The sequence below is a fragment of the Nycticebus coucang genome, chromosome 12 (assembly GCF_027406575.1).
Source record: "Nycticebus coucang isolate mNycCou1 chromosome 12, mNycCou1.pri, whole genome shotgun sequence".
NCBI lineage: Eukaryota > Metazoa > Chordata > Mammalia > Primates > Lorisidae > Nycticebus > Nycticebus coucang.
This window is the reverse complement of record NC_069791.1, coordinates 2811783-2829223: the sequence shown is the minus strand read 5'-3', so window position 1 is coordinate 2829223 and position 17441 is coordinate 2811783. Positions and strand designations below refer to the sequence as shown.

The window sequence follows — 17441 nt, the reverse complement described above, 5'->3', positions numbered from 1 at the left end:
TTGCCATGTCCCATTTGAATAAACCAGTTTCTATCGATGCTGGATGTGCATCATTTTCTTATTTTGATTTTTTTTTAATTTTTCTTTTTTTTTCTTTCTTTCTTTCTTTCTTTATTTATTATTAAATCATAGCTGTATACATTAGTGCAATCAAGGGGTACAATGTGCGGGTTTCATATACAATCTGAAATATTCTCATCAAACTGTTCAACGTAGCCTTCATGGCATTTTCTTAGTTATTGTATGTAGACATTTGTATTCTCAAATGTTCTGTAGACGTCTATTAAGTCCAGATGTTGAATGGTTAAGTTTAAATCTAAGATTTCTTTGCTTAGCTTCTTTTTGGAGGATCTATCCAGCATTGCTAAAGGGGTGTTAAAATCTCCAACTACTATGGAACTGGAGGAAATCAAGTTGCTCGTGTCTGTTAGAGTTTCTCTTATAAACTGAGGTGCGTTCTGGTTGGGTGCATAAATATGAATAATTGAAATCTCATCATATTGAGTATTGCCTTAACAAATATGAAGTGTCCATCCTTATCCTTCCTTATTTTAGTTGGTTTAAAGCCTATCGTGTCTGCGAATAGGATTGCAACGCCTGCTTTTTTCTGCTTTCCATTTGCCTGGAATATAGATGACCATCCCTTCACCTTGAGTCTATATTTGTCTTTTAATGTAAGATGCAATTCTTGTATGCAGCAGATATCTGGCTTGAGTTTTTGTATCCAGTCAGCCAACCTATGCTTCTTTAGAGGACAATTTAAACCATTCACATTAATTGAGACTATTAATAAGCCTTCCAAGAGGCTGGTGGACATTTTTAATCCTTTTGCGACCTTGGAAGTTGGAATTGGATCAAAATTTTCTGGATGGGTTTACTTTTTTTTTTTTTTTTTGTAGAGACAGAGTCTCACTGTACCGCCCTCAGGTAGAGTACCGTGGCATCACACAGCTCACAGCAACCTCCAGCTCTTGGGCTTACACGATTCTCTTGCCTCAGCCTCCCAAGTAGCTGGAACTACAGGCGCCCACCACAATGCCTGGCTATTTTTTTGTTGCAGTTTGAGCCGGGGTTGGGTTTGAACACACCACCCTCAGTATATGGGGCCAGCGCCCTACTCACTGAGCCACAGGCGCCGCCCAGGATGGGTTTACTTTTGTGGTGGAGGGTTACACTGGTCTTTATGAAGGATCGGTCTGAGAATATCTTGGAGAGCTGGTTTAGTTGTGGCAAATTTCTTCAACATGTGAATGTCATTAAAGTATTTAATTTCTCCATCATAAATGAAACTCAGTTTAGCTGGGTACAGGATCCTGGGTTGAAAGTTATTTTGTTTTAGGAGATTAAAAATCAATGACCATCTTCTTCTAGCTTGAAAGGTTTCAGCAGAGAGATCTGCAGTTATTCTAATATTCTTGCTCTTGTAGGTAATGGTTTTCTTTCATCTGGCTGCTTTTAGAATTTTCTCCTTCATATTAACTTTAGTGAAATTGATTATGATGTGTCTGGGGGATGTCTTATTTGGGTTAAGTCATACTGGAGCTCTGAAACTGTCTGCTATCTGAATTTCAGAATCTCTTAGCATGTCTGGAAAGTTCTCCTTCATAATCTCATGGAAAAGAGACTCTGTGCCTTGTGAAGCCACTTTGTCGCTTTTGGGGATCCCTATAAGACGAATATTGATTTTCTTTGAATTATCCCAGAGCTCTCTGAGAGAGTGATCTGTTTTTGCCCTCCATTTCTCTTCCTCTTTGAGTTTGGGAGTGTTGGAAAGCTTTGTCTTCAACGTCAGAAATCCTTTCTTCTGCTTGCTCCATTCTATTACTGAGGGATTCTACTGTGTTTTTCAGATCTTTGAGGGATGCAACTTCTTGTCTCAATGTGTCGAAATCTTTGGTCATTTGGTCTTTCAATCCATTGAATTCTTGAGATATCTTTTGGGTTACTGCTTGGAATTCTAATTCGATCTTATTTGCTATCCAGATTCCGAAATCGATCTCTGACATCTCAGCTATTTGTTTGTGCATGGGATATTGTGCTGTGTCTACCCTATTGATCCTTGGAGGAGTTGATCTACTCTGATTATTCATATTGCCAGACTTTTTCTGTTGATTTTGCCTCATGATTGTTTTTCACCATTGCCTCTGGCCATCCTCAGAGTTGGGGAGGTGTCTCTCCAAGATTAGACCCCAGCGGGATCACTCTATTGTTGCTTGATGTTTGTAGGGAGTCACCCTGTGCAGCTCCTCTGGGGATGCCCCAGCCAGGGAGTTCTGGTTGTGGAAGCAGCTCCGGAGTGTGACACCCTGGGATCCTGCAACATGGCAGGGGGTGGTGCACATGGTTTTGGGAGTGCCTGGCGCCCAGTGACTTTGGCACAGAGAGCCCAAGGCTCCAGCAGTTTCTGGCAGGAGAAGGGGGATCCGCGCAGAGGCAGGGAGGGCTCCAGAGGGCACGTGGCTACCAGAGTCCCTGGCCAGACAAGTGGGCCTGTGTGGAGGCAAGGAGGGTACAGGAGGGAGGACGGCAGGGTTTCATGGCTCCTGTCAGGGAGTGCAGAGGCCCAGTGGGCACAGGTCACTGGTCGATGGTCGTGGCACAGCTCTTACCAAGGTCCAGGCTGGCGCCGATCGTGGTTGCGGCATAGTTCTTATGGAGGTCTGGGGGGAGCAGCTCTTACGGAGGTCCGGGCCGTATCTCAAGATTTTATACTCATCTTGCCATGACTGGGTCACCACTTGCTTCTTCATGCACAAAGAGTAGCAGGCGGAATTCAGCAATGTTTTTCTTTTTTTTTTTTTTTTGTAGAGACAGAGTCTCACTGTACCACCCTCGGGTAGAGTGCCATGGCGTCACACGGCTCACAGCAACCTCTAACGCTTGGGCTTACGCGATTCTCTTGCCTCAGCCTCCTGAGCAGCTGGGACTACAGGCGCCCACCACAATGCCCGGCTATTTTTTTGTTGTTGTTGCAGTTTGGCCGGGGCTGGGTTTGAACCTGCCACCCTTGGCATATGGGGCCGGCGCCCTACTCACTGAGCCACAGGCGCTGCCCTCAGCAATGTTTTTCTAAAACAAGAAAGATGACTTTCCAAAATCGTTTTCTATTTTGATTTTTTTTGAGACAGAGTCTCACTCTGTCACCCTTGGTAGAGTGCTGTGGCATCACAACTCACAGCAACCTCAAACTCTTGGGCTCAAGCAATTCTCTTGCCTCAGCCTCCCAAGTAGCTGGGACTACAGGCACCCGCCACAATGCCCAGCTAGTTTTTCTATTTTCGGTGGAGACGGGGTCCTACTCTTGCTCTGGCTGGTCTTGAACACCTGAGCCCAAGGGATTATAGGTGTGAGCCACTGCGCCCAGCCTTGGGTGCTAATCATTTTCAAAGCTTTTGTTCAAGAGTTAGAGGTTGCTGTAAGCTGTGATGCCACAGCACTCTACTGAGGCTGACATAGTGAGACTCTGTCTCAAAGGAAAAAACAAAACAAAACTTTGTTCGGTGTTGTAAGCTGACTTCAGCTTGGGCTCAGGGCTCAGGCAGCCAAGTTCCACCTCCCATACTAGCTCACTCTTTTCTTCAATTCACCTCTTGTTAATACTCTCCTGATTTTTCCAGTCAGAATCAATGCTGTGTCCCACCCCTTTTCCTGGGCCCCAGCTCACCACAACCCTTTTCCACTAGGCTGCACTAGGAAGGGGCAGGGCAGGATGAGGTCTGAATTCCAAGCCCGGCTCTGCCACTGGGTGGTCAGATGGCCATTGCTAAAATTCATGGAGGCTGCTGTTTTGGAACTGGGCCCCCAGCAGACCAGACTGAACCAGAAGGGAGTCACTTGTTCAAACTGAACTTTGAAACCCAGTTTTCCAGGAAAATCCAGCCAACTTCCTGAGTCAGTAATGAGGAAGTCCCCATTGTGTTAACTGTATAAAGAAAGTAACTTTGAAACCACTGTCAACAGAAAAGAGAAAACCCAAACTCTAAAATAATTTAAATTTAAAGAGCTTTCCCCTGAGCTGAGTATGAGTGAGCATGGCCTGGGGAGCCATGTTGAACAGGCCTGAGCAAGCGGCCTCACTCCGAGTGGGTTACGGTGGGTTTTATGCATTTGAGGGAGACAGTATGGAAGTTTAATCTACCTCCTGAAACAGGGGCTCTTGAAATCATTTCACTCTTCAGTTGATTTGGTGAAACTTGTAATGACAGTGACTGAGCCTTGCCACCAATGATTTCAGAGTTCAAAGTTCAAAGTTCAAAAATACTGGGCGGTGCCTATGGCTCAAGGAGTAGGGCACCGGACCCATATACCGGAGTTCAAACCCGGCCCTGGCCAAAAACTGCAAAAAAAAAATTTTTTTTCAAAAATACAGACCCAAGGGCCAGAGATTAAAGGAACAGAAATATGTTCCTTGCTGTTTGTTGTCTATCATCGTAAAATAGAATTGTCTGGGCTGGGTGTGGTGGCTCACACCTGCAATCCCAGCACTCTGGGAGGCTGAGGTGGGAAGATCCCTTGAGCTCAGGAGTTCAAGACCAGCCTGAGCCAGAGCAAGACCTTGTCTCTAAAAATAGCTGGGTATCGTGACAGCATTGATTCTGATTGGAAAAATCAGAAGACAAGTAATCCCAGCTACTTGGGAGGCTAAGGCAAGGGGATGGCTTGAGCCCAAGAATTTGAGGTTGCTGTAAACTGTGATGCCAGGGAACTCTACCGAGGGTGACAAAGTAAGACTCTGTCTCAAAAAAAAGACAAAAAAAACTACTTCACCCACCCCTGAAAATCCAGAATGTCAAGGTGATAGCAGAGATAAGGTCAAGGTGGCCCGAACCTCCCTTTACACAGCCCTGTTTTCCTGCAGAAAGGAAGGGTGGTCCCATGAGATGCGAGCTGCCACCCTCCTCATCTGCCTCCAAACTGATAAACTCCTCTTTCCTTCTTTCTTTGTTCTCACTGATTCGGCCTCGGTAACAGATATAGAACTTTCGGTAACAGTAATTGATATTTTGAAATGCTTTGGCTTTGTCTCTAATAAGTATAATTTATTCTAATTTAAAGTTGGCTATGGTTCCTAACACTTCTGACGTTTTCCTATCACATTCCAATCTTCGACCCCAAATATATGTGAATATTTGGTAGTACTTAAATTACACAAAGGAGTTTTCGATTTAATGGAAGCCTGGGTGAATCCTATTTGTGAATTCAATACATCCATAATACCAATAGATTAATTTAAAAAACAAATACCTGGGCGGCGCCTGTAGCTCAAGGAGTAGGACACCGGTCCCATATGCCGGAGGTGGCGGGTTCAAACCCAGCCCCGGCCAAAAAAAAAAACCACTAAAAAACAAATACCTGGGCTTGGCGCCTATGGCTCAAGCAGCTAAGATGCCAGCCACATACACCTGAGCTGACGGGTTCGAATCCAGTCCCAGACTGCCAAACAACAATGACAGCTGCAACCAAAAAATAGCTGGGTGTTGTGGTGGGCGCCTGTAGTCCCAGCTACTTGGGAGGCAGAGGCAGGAGAATCGCTTGAGCCCAGGAGTTGGAGGTTGCTGTGAGCTGTGATGCCACAGCGCTCTACCCAAGAGCAACAGCTTGAGGCTCTGTCTCAAAATAAATAAATAAATAAATAAATAAATAACAAATATCTGGATAGAACTGAACATTTCTTGCTTGAAATTCAAGAAACAAACATGTTTGAGTTTATATATATATGTTCGGTCATTATGAAGTTGTCACAAAACCCTTTCTCTTAAGTCATACTGTGAATACTCAATCCTGTCTCCAGGACAGAAAGTTCCAAAGTGGGGTCCAGAACATGCTCTCCAGTGAGCAAACACCGTCCCTCTCCTGGAGGACACGTGGCATTATGTGCTGGGTGGATCCCACCTAAAACCTTGCCCTTTCGCTAAATGATTACTTATTCCTTGTTCTCTGAATTTTTGTATTCAGCACACTGCCCCAATATTGTGGAAACACAGTAAATATAAAAGAAAAAAGATCCCCGTCCTCGCCCCAGTTGTTCATAATTATTGGTAATATTTGGGGAAAGGAAGAAAATAACCTGTCGTTAGTTGTCAAAGAAGAAGGGGAGTTGAAGTGTGCGTCTTCTCCTTTGTTCTTGTTCTTTCCACTTATTTCATCGATGTCTGCCCGTGTTGGTAGTTTTCCTCATCCAGTCTGGAGTGCAGTGCTGCAGCCACAGCTCACTGAAGCCTGGAACTCCTGGGCTCAAGCGATCCTCCTGCCTTGGTCTCCCAAAGCTCTTTTCTTTTTTTGAGTCAGAGTCTCACTTTGTCACCTTCGGTAGAATGTGGTGGCGTCACAGCTCACAGCAATCTCAAACTCTTGGGCTTAAGCAACTCTCCTGCCTCAGCTTCCCAGGTAGCTGGGACTACAAGCCCCCGCCACAACACCCGGCTATTTTTTATTACAGTTGTCATCATTGTTTTAGCTGGCCTGGGCTGGGTTCAAACCTGCCAGCCTCCGTATATGTGGCTGGCACCGTAACCACTGTGCTATGGGCGCCGAGCCCCAATTCTGATTCTTATGACTTCCCAAAAATCTATCCCCACTTTGATTTTTTTTTTTTTTTTTTTTTTTTTTTTTGCCACAGGGTCTCTCTCTGTCATCCAGGCCTGAGTGCAGGGCTGCTATTATAGCTCACAGCAACCTCAAACTCATGGGCTTAAATGATCCTCCTTCCTCAGCCTCCCAATTAGCTAGGACTACAGGTGTTTGCCACCAAGCCTGGCTAATTTTTTTTAATTTTTTGCAGAGATGGAATCCCACTATGTTGCCGCAGCTGGCATTGGACTGCGGTCCTACAGTGGTCCTCCCGTTTTGGCTTCCCAAAGTGCCTGGAGTACGGGCATCATGCCACTGTGCCTGGTCTGTGCAATCCATTTTAAGCACAATCATTAATTATTGTTCTGTAGTAATGATTTCTATCATATCATTCTCCTGGTCAAACTTTCTATGGTTTGCTCATATCCTAAGAAATGAAATGTAAAGTCTTCCCCTGGATTTTTAAGACCCTCCAAGGTATGGGCCCAATTTCACTTGCAGGTTCTACTTTTAAATCACACTGGACTGCTTCCTGCTCCTAACACACGTTCCACTTGCGTCTTGCCTCTGTCCCTCTGCCACCATTCCCTGCAGCTGCCATATCCCATCTCTGGGGGCACAACTCCTTTACCAGCTATCTCCTGGCAACTTGAATTCTCCCACAACTGAATGTAATCTTTCCTTCTTTAACTCTCTCTGACGAATTGCTCAGACTTGTTCAGGACATTAAGCATGTGTGCTTTGCCTTATTTTTATTTTTGCAAATGCTGCATATCCCGGTTTAAGCCAGCTTCTCAGGGTCTCTGCCTTATCCATCTCTGTACCCGTCCGAGGGCCCAACACGGTGCCGCACACAGAGCTGGAGCTCAACAGGTGTTTTTGAATTTCACTTTAGTAAATGATCTATATCATGACATTTATATATTCATTTAAAATGAGAAAAATCATACTTTATGTTTAACTGGATTTCAATGTAAGAGTAAGTTCTCTCAAAATGCCTTCTTCATCTTTGCACGTATGAGATTAATGGAAGTCAGTCCAAAGCCATTAGTAGAGCAAAAGCATTAAGGAAAACGAGTTACAATGTAAGATACATTTTGATCAGCAAGTTAAAAACATACTCCAAACAACAGCTTACCTGAGAGAGGATTCTTTTAGATTTCTAGGCTCTTTGCCTGTCCAAAGGGCAGGACCATTATTTTCTTCCTTGACTTAAGAAAAAAAAGAAGTTATTTGGTCATTAATTAAATAATTTTACTAAGTTTATGAAGAAGACCTAGTAACATGTACTGAGTCGATGACTCTTCACAAATCCTTGAAAAAAGGTGGCAAGCCCAAACGTGTAAGCTGGCCAGCACGATGGAGCAGAAAGAACGCAGGCTTTAATATTAAAACACAGGCTTAATCTCAGACTCTGACAATAACTTTATTACTCTGACCTCAGAATCTTAATCTGTAAAAATGAGGATGATAATTCTGTAAATGAAAAGGAGATTAACATATATGGAAATGACTGACATAGGCCCAGTGCAATACAGCTTACACCCGCAACCCTAGCTCTCGGGAGCCAAGGAGGGCAGATCGCTTGAGCTCAGGAGTTCCAAACCAGCCGGAGCAAGAACAAGCAAGACCTGTCTCTACTAAAAATAGAAAAACTAGCCGGGCGTAGTGGCGGGCGCCTGTAGCCCCAGCTACTCGGGAGGCTGAGGCAAGAGCATTGCTTCAGCCTAGGAGTTTGACAGCGACAACACTCTACCGAGGGCGACAGAGTGAAATTCTGGCTCAGGAAAAAATATATAAATAAATAAAATAAAAATGACTGAAAATAACCAGTCATGACTTACATCAAGAAAACTGTCATATACCTCCCATTATGTGAGTGTCTTGTGTTTGCTTATTTGGGGGAATAAGTAAAAATAGTGTCTAATGAGTATTCTATAACAGAAGCGAATTTACTTTTCCGTAAGTTACTGCAAAGTTGGTATTGGCCACAGGGATTCAGCCCCAGAGGAAGCTCAGGTGACCCCGGCCTGGAACCAGGGCAGTGGACGGTGCGGGTGGGTCTACCGCAACTCGGAGGGCACAGGCCGCTTGGGGCTCTAGTCCAGACATGAGAGGTCAGCCCAGCCCTCAGAGCCCCAACGTTAAAGACCACCGGGGATCAGAGGCAAAGGCCTGAGGGAAAAAGTGTTGTTGGGGGCACACAGCTGCCCGGGGGCAGGCGGGGGAGTCCAAGTGTGTGGTAGCTGCACCCGAATGTGTGCGTCTCCCAGTTTTGATCTGAGGTTGGTAGAATCCACAGACGCAGAACCCGCAGACACGGAGGGCCAACTGTCTATCCATCTGTTCAGTCGGCCCCTGCGTGACAGGAAGCGCACAGGCCACTCACACGTGGGCTTCCTGCTCCTCTGCCACCCAGGACAGCGAGACCAGGCCCTGCCCTTCCTCCTGGTCCTCGGGCTGCTCGCAGGGAAAACGATGAGGTGAGGCCTTTATGACAACCCCCTGCCCCTCCATGAACAGTAAATATATTTTCTCTGCCTTATGATTTTCTTAAATAATAGCTTCTTTTTTCTAGCTTACTCTACACTAAGAACACAGTCTACAGTACTTAAGACATAGAAGATAAGTGTGGATGGGTTGCTTATGTTATCAGCAACTCTGGGTCAACAGGAGGCTACCAGCAGTTAAGTTTTGGGGGAGTCACAGATTGTACATGGAGTTTTGACTATGCAAAGGTCAAACCCTGCTTTGTTCAAGGGTCATATGAAACTTAGGTTTAGTTTACATTTTACTAAATTATGTTTCATTCTGGTTTGGAGGTTCATCTACTTAGCTTCATGCCAATATTTTAAAACATACCACTAAAGTCTTTTGGGTCTTTTCTGATTCTAGGACTGCAGTGAATATGTAGTGGCCACTAGCCACCAGTGGCAATTTAAATTTAATTAAATTAAGCCAGGCGTGGTGGCTCATACATGTAAAGCACTCTGGGAGGCCAACACAGACTGATTGCTTGAGCTCAGGAATTCGAGACCAGCCTGAGCAAGAGCGAGACCCTAGCTCTAAAAAGTAGCCAGCTGTTGGCTTGGGCCTGTAGCTGAGCAGTTAGGGTGCCAGCCACATACACCAGAGCTGACGGGTTCGAACCCGGGCCTGCCAAACAACGATGACAACTACATCCAATCATTAGGTGGTAAGGCATTAAAAAATAATAATAAATTTTAAAAAATGTCAACTACAACCAAAAAATAGCCAGGCATTGTGGCAGGCAGCTGTAGTCCCAGCTACTTAGGAGGCTGAGGCAAGAGAATCACTTGAGCCCAAGAGTTTGAGATTGCTGTGAGCTATGACGCCATGGCATTCAAACCAGGGCAACTGAGGGGGACTCTGTCTCCAGTAAAATAAAATAAATTAATTAAATTAAAACTCAGGCCAGATACAGTGGCTCACATGTGTAATCCCAGCACTTTGAGAGGCTGAGGCTGAAGGATTATTTGACACCAGGAATTTGAGATGAGTCTGGGGAACACAGCAAAACCTCCATCTTTACAAAGAATAAAAAATTATCCAGGTGTCGTGGTGGCACCTGTAGTCCCAGCTACACAGGTGGCTGAGGTAGAAGGATCGCTTGAGCCAAGAGATGGAAGTTACAGTAAAATAGGATCACACCCCTGCACTCCATCCTTGGTGACAGGCGGTAACCTGTATCAGACTGTAAAAAAATTAAGTCACTTTCAGTATTCAGGTAGTCAATGGCCACAGGTAGCCAACAGACATAATTAGAATAACTAAAGATCATCTCCATCACTGCAGAACGTTCTACTGGGTAGGGCTATTCTCAAATGCACCTGAAACTAAGTGGTTAATAACCCGGTCCATTCAAAAGCTTTGGCTACTAATGTAGTGACACAATGTCACTCTCTTCCCATCAGCATTAATCATTTATAGTTTACTAACCATCCTCTTTCAGCAAAATGTAAAAAGTACCATTCATAAGGTGCTAATTGTGGCCCATATAAGAATATATATATATATATACTAAGGAGAAAGGCCTCTTTTTCTCTATAGCTACAGAAAAATTGGGCCTACGTAGGAGTCCTGTTAAAAGTGTGATGACTTAGTGTAAGTATTTTTACTGTAAACGATTTGTCATTTTGAGCTCCCTTTGTTCAGGTGATCAGGTGGATTGCAGCATGGACACCTTTGCTACGTGGTAAAAATATTCCCTAGGCTTTCACCCAAGAGGTTCAGATTTAGTCCTAGTAATTAGCTTTCTGTCAATACTGGTAGTTAGCGTGTGCCTCTTCTACAGCGTGATATCACCTTCATTAACACTGGAGATTTTAGTAACGACTATTGTCAGATTGACAATAGGGCAGGTTTGAGACAGTCTCTGGCATTAGGACCATGTATTACAGAGTGTGTAGAGCTGAACCACCGAGTCCTGGGTGAACAGTGATGTCTAACCCAGGGCAGGAGCCTTGGGGGATAGAAGGCAGACAGCATCACTGCGAGCATGATGGAAAGGGAAGAGGCTTTTATCCTGTGATGTGTGCCAGACTCCTTATGACCGTGGCAGGTTTACGTTCTCAAAAGCCCCTGAATAAAAGTGTCAGACGTACCATTGGGGATGAAAGCAAAGAACAGGCTGGGGCAGGTGTATCCTGTGAACACCCAGGCCCACGAGATGAACCTTCACTGCTTTTAACATAATTTACAATGTCTTTAGGAACTTAAATTCATAAAACTTCCACCTGTTTTACTAAATCCTTTTAATGTGTGTATTTCTCTTCCTGCCCACAATGAAAAAGCCTCAAGGGGGTGGTGCCTGTGGCTCAAGCAGTAGGGCACCAGCCCCACATACCGGAGGTGGCGGGTACAAACCCAGCCCTGGCCAAAATCTGCAACAACAACAAAAAAGATTAGCTTGTATCTAAAATATACTGTTATTTAAAAAAAAAATAGAAAAAGAAAAAGCCTCAAGGGGGCGGTGCCTGTGGCTCAGTCAGTAAGGCCCCGGCCCCATATACCGAGGGTGGCGGGTTCAAACCCAGCCCCGGCCAAACTGCAACCAAAAAAAAAAAAATAGCCGGGCGTTGTGGCAGGCACCTCAGCTACTCGGGAGGCTGAGGCAAGAGAATCGCTGAAGCCCAGGAGTTGGAGGTTGCTGTGAGCTGTGTGAGGCCATGGCACTCTACCGAGGGCCATAAAGTGAGACTCTGTCTCTACAAAAAAGAAAAAGAAAAAGAAAAAGCCTCAAGGATGATTATGCTTGTGGACAAGGATAAATATGCATTTAAGGCAGCCATCATCAGCTAGACATCCTAATTAGTGTGCCAGGAGACCTGGTGAGCAGCCAGGGACTTGGTAAGTCTGCTCATTACAACAACTTCTACAAACATTTTCCATGCCATAGCATGTCAGGGCGGGAAGGGGCCACAGGCCACACCATCTTCTCACACTTTGTAGCTGTGTGGTACTCCAAGGGTCTTCGGGTGAAGTCCGGGGTGAGCGAGTGTGCTGCTACGGGACAGTCTGGCTACTCGGCTGAGTGCCAGAGATGAAAGGACCTATGCAGAAGTTTCCTCAGACCTTCCCCCTTTCCTAATGTAGTGGCACAATGCAATCTCCACGGCTGACCCCACTAATGCAGTCATCCTAGCCGTGGGCTAGCACTGCCCACGTTACTTCAGGTAACACAGCAATATGTGGAGCTAGGATCGGAGATGAGTGGCTCGGAATAGTTAAATGACTTGCAGAAGGACGCGCAGCCAGCAAATGCATGAGCCAGGACTCCAACCCCAACTAGCCAAATCCTAGGTCCATGCCCTTTTTCTCTGCTTTTCACCAGCTGCCAACTATGAGGCTAGACACTGTACAGACTCACACACCTAGACCCACAGGTGCGCAGAGGCACCTGCACTGCTCTTACAAGCACTTCTGACACCAAATGTGGGGGGGTTCCCTCTGCCCAAAAATCAATTCTCTAATTCTCTGGACACCATCTGGGTATCCTGCATTTCAGATCAATTCTAGCTCTAAACCACCTGGATTTAGTGCAGACTCGTGAGGAAAGGGCTCAGTCGCTCAGAGTGCCCCAACTTCAGATGCCAATTGTGAGTCCCAGATTCCCACCTCCACTATGACCAGCCAGCTATAAACCAGGGGCTCCCCATGAAAGGGATCAGAATACGCCACCCCGAAATGTGAGGCTTTGGCATAGGAGTGATTTTGAACCAAAGGCCCTTGAGAAACCGCAGGTGCAGGAAGGGCTCTCTGCCCTACCACTTCCAGGAGAGAGGCAGCCTCCTTCCGTCAGGAAGAGGAGCACATTCTTATCGCCAGACATGGGGGCTGCTGACCCTGAGATGAATCTGTGCAGACTTATTAAACGGCCCTCATCTTCCGTCAGTCTCCCCTGGAACTTCCTGCTAACCTACCCACACTTCACTGACCCGGAGCCCGAAGCTCTGCCTTGGTCTTGTCACAGCCCTACAATCCACTGTTCATAAACTCCCAGGCCCTTCTGCTTCTCTTTCATGAAGGTTTCTATGCCATGTACAAATGTTTACACCAACGCTCAGCGCCTGTAGCCCGGTGAGCAGGGCGCTGGCCACATACACCAAGGCTGGTGGGTTTAAGCCCGGCCCAGGCCTGCTAAACAACAATGACAACTGCAACCAAAAAATGCCAGGCGTTGGGGCTGGCACCTGGAGTCCCAGCTACTTGGGAGGCTGAGGCAAGAGACTTACCTAAGCCTAAGAGTTTGAGGTTGCTGGGGGCTGTGACGCCACGGCATTCTACCCAGGGGGACATAGTGAGACTGTCTCAAAAAAAAAAAGTTAACACCAAATAAAATGTGTAGCCTTTTCTCCTGTTAATCTGTAATTTGTTAGTTTAATCCCAGGTCCAGCCACAGAACATAAAAGAGTAGAGGAAAAGTCTTTCTTCCCTGTACCACAACCCCTTCCTGAGGTCTGCAACCGGCAAGAATTCAGGAGAGGGCTCTGTTTACCATCACCAGTCCATTACGAAAGACGCTGCTCGGGGAAGAGCGGAGTGGAAGTGCACAGGGCGCCGTATGGGAGGGGGCTGCAGAGGCTCTAGGCCAGTGGCCCTCAACCTTCCTAATTTTCATTGTTACAAAGGGGTCGTGACCCACAGGTTGAGAACCACTGCTCTAGGCCCTCCCCTGAAACACCCCCACTCCAGCAACTGGATGTGTTCACCAACCTGGGAGCTCTGAGATCCTGTCCTTTTTTTTTTTTTTTTTTTTTATTGTTGGGGATTCATTGAGGGTACAATAAGCCAGGTTACACTGATGAGATCCTGTCCTTTAAGAGTTTGTATGGAGGATTCATTAAGTAGGTATGATTGATTACATCATCGGTCATGGGTGATTGGCTCAAACTCCAGCCACTGTCCCTACCCTGGAGGATGTGGGGGTGGGGGCACGCAGGGGAGGATGGAAAATTCTAACTCTCTAATCACATGGTGGTCTCCTCTGACACCCAGCCCCCATTCTGAAACTATCTACAGGCCACCAAGTGTCACCTCATTAGCATAAACTAAATACTGGAGAACCTCCACATTGACCCCTCCCTGCACTGACCACCTCCTGAAGTTGACCTGATTTTCACAGACGGGACGGGCACCACATGTGTGTGTCTGTACAGCAGACTCGTTCCTTACCGTGACCACCTCCGTGTGTGGACCAGCTTGTGACAGTCCCTTGGGTGGTCACCCGAGAGAGGTTCTACTGTAAACTGGAAGGAGCTTATTATGAATAACAAGCAGTGTTCCTCTTACCCATGTCAGTCAGGAAATTATAGGAGTTTTAGGCCCTGTGTGGTGGCTCACATCTGTAATCCTAGCATTCTGGGAGGCCGAGGTGGGTGGATTGCTTGAGCTCAGGAGTTTGAGACCAGCCTGAGCAAAAGTGAAACCCCATCTCTACTAAAAAATAGAAAAACTGAGGCAAGGGGATCACTTGAGCCCAGGAGTTGGAGGTTACTGTGAGCTATGATGCCACAGCACTCTACCCAGGGCAACAGCTTGAGACCCTTCCTCAAAAAAAAAAAAAAAAAAGAGTTTTAGAAGTTCTGCATCAGGAATCAGGGACAAAGGGTATACAGTATTCCTTATTGTATCACTATGTATATATACAATTAGACCATGAAAACAAATAGTGGATTACTGAGCTATATATTTATACTTTATTTCTTTTCTTTTTATTTTTTTTTGGAGACAGAGTCTCACTATGTCGCCCTCAGTAGAGTGCCATGTCATCACAGCTCACAACAACCTCAACCTCAAACTCTTGGGGTTAAGCGATTCTCCTGCCTCAGCCTCCCGAGTAACTGGGACTACAGGCACCTGCCACAATGCCTGGCTATTTTTTGGTTACAGTCGTCATTGTTGTTTAGCAGGCCCAGGCCGGGTGGAACCCTCCAGCCTGGGTGCATGTGGCCGGCGCCCTACCCACTGAACCATTACGCTCTATTTTTATCCACTTGTCCTTGAACTTTTCAGACTTCCATACAGGAAAAGCTTAGAGAAAGCCCAGACTCCAGACCACCAGGCAGGGAAGGACCAGCAGCGCCAGGTGAGGGCAGCGGCCTGATCCTCACCCCTTGCATCTCCTGGAGCACCGCAGGAAGGTCACCTGGATAGGTGCTGAGCTCTCCGAGGACAAGATCTGAAGGTGACTTTCCATCTTGTTATCTAGGTGTGCATCCCAGTTCGTGGGTGGTAACAAGGACTCATTCCTTCACCAAACCCTACTCGGGCTCCCCTTCACTTTGGACTCTTGTGTCCTTCTCTGCATTGTCCAATTTAGCAAGAATCTGCTCAGTTGTTTGAGACAGAACCTCCCTTACCCCTGAATTTTCTACCCACTGATTCTGTTCCTTGGCTATAAATTCCCACTTGCCCATGCTGTGTTGCGAGTAGAGCTCTGTCCAACCCGGAGGTCTCTTCCCCTATTGCCAGAGTCCTGAACAAAATCTGTTTACATTACTTCACTATCCAGTTATGGATTTTTGAACAGTGGATAGATTCCCCAAAAATATTTTTGAATAAAGACTGAATACTATTAATAAGCATAATAATGAGGGCAGAGCCTGTGGCTTGCCTTGCTGGTGGGAGGACCAAGGCTAACAAAGATGCCTACCAACGGATACCCTATGGCCAGGTGACAAGCACGCCAATTCCCCTGCTCTTCTTCACTGCTTTTTCATTAAAATCTCTCTGTTAATAAGATTATTAAGACTGAATAAGAACTGACCAAGAAATCCAGATTCTAACTCATTCTTCTTTTTATTTTTTATTTTTATCATTATTATTATTTTTTGAGACAGAGTCTCACTATGTCGCCCTGGGTAGAGTGCCGTGGCATCACAGCTCACAGCAACCTCAAACTCTTGGGCTCAGCCTCCCAAATAGCTAGGACTATAGGTGCCCACCACAACGCCCAGCTATTTTTATTTTTATTTATTTGTTTTTTTTGAGACAGAGTCTCACTATGCCGCCCTCAATAGAGTGATGTGGCATCATAGCTCACAGCAACCTCAAACTCTTGGGCTTAAGAGATTCTCTTGCCTCAGCCTCCCAAGTAGCTGGGACTATACGTGCCCACCACAACACCCAGTTTTGTTTTGTTTTGTTTTGTTTGCAGTTGTCGTTGTTTTTTTAGCTGGCCTGGGCCAGGTTCGAACCCACCAGCCAGGGTGTATGTGGCCAGGCCCTACCCACTGAGCTACGGGCGCCGTCTCATTCTTCTTTTTAAACCAATGTTCAGTGAACATAGTTCTGTCTTTCTTTTTTCTTCCTTCCTTTCCTTCCTCCACTTCTTTTCCTTTTTGCTACACACTTTATTCATGGCACACTGTGCCCGGCCACTGTGCTGGTCAGACTGTATTTATCAGCCAGCTCGTCTTCTAAAGGTCTACAGAAAATGATCATTTTTATCTTATGAAGAAACATATTTTTGTCTTAAATCACTTGAAGACATGTATTACTTACCTTTTTTCTTAGCTTTGGCATAACGAAATGGGAACAGGAACTTCCTGACACCTTTTGACTTCTCACAGTCTTTTTTCAAAACAGTTGAAGAAAAGATGATACGAATGTGTTGGTTGATTTCTCTAACTGGTGAACTCAAAAATTCTGGGTAGTCATCAATCTGGAAAAAGAGATTAATAGATCTCATTGAATACAAATGCAGCTGCTTCCCTATTCTGGGATGACAAATCCCCCAAAGCCAAGGGTAAATGTTTTTTTTTTGTAGAGACAGAGTCTCACTTTATGGCCCACAGTAGAGTGCCGTGGCCTCACACAGCTCACAGCAACCTCCAACTCCTGGGCTTCAGCGATTCTCTTGCCTCAGCCTCCCAAGTAGCTGGGGCTACAGGCGCCTGCCACAAGGCCCGGCTATTTTTTGGTTGCAGTTAAGCCAGGGCCGGGTTTGAACCCGCCACCCTCGGTATATGGGGCCGGCGCCTTACCGACAGAGCCACAGGCGCCGCCCACCAAGGGTAAATGTAAACTGCATTTTTTTCTCTTTCATGTTCTCCCTGTGGGCAGCCTTCCTCTTCTGGCTGTCTGACTCCCCAATTCTTCCCGTGTCCCAGACCTGCTCAGATGGCAATTTGCTGCTGGCTTCATCTCTGTTCCAGTCTATAGATATATGTCTCCAATTTTATGCCAATACCATGCTGTTTCTTGTTTGTTTTTGAAAGCATTGCCATCAAGTGGTAAAAACCGTGCTGTTTTGATCATTACAAGCTTGCATAATATTCCATGGTGTACATATACCACAATTTATGGAGACTTTACCTCTTTCATGTTTACATGGATGGAGCTGGAAC

The 17441-nt window shown here is 45.8% G+C and overlaps 1 protein-coding gene across 1 annotated transcript in view; it reads right to left on the bottom strand.

Moving 5' to 3' along the window:
• C12H12orf56 (chromosome 12 C12orf56 homolog) overlaps positions 1-17441 on the bottom strand; it is an 80440-nt gene that overhangs the window by 50769 nt on the left and 12230 nt on the right. Inside the window, exons 2-3 of the mRNA XM_053554964.1 lie at positions 16597-16756; positions 7709-7781 (exon numbers count right to left, since the gene is read on the bottom strand). Of these exons, the coding sequence (XP_053410939.1) occupies positions 7709-7781; positions 16597-16756 (233 nt within the window). The remainder of the gene's footprint in view (positions 1-7708; positions 7782-16596; positions 16757-17441) is intronic.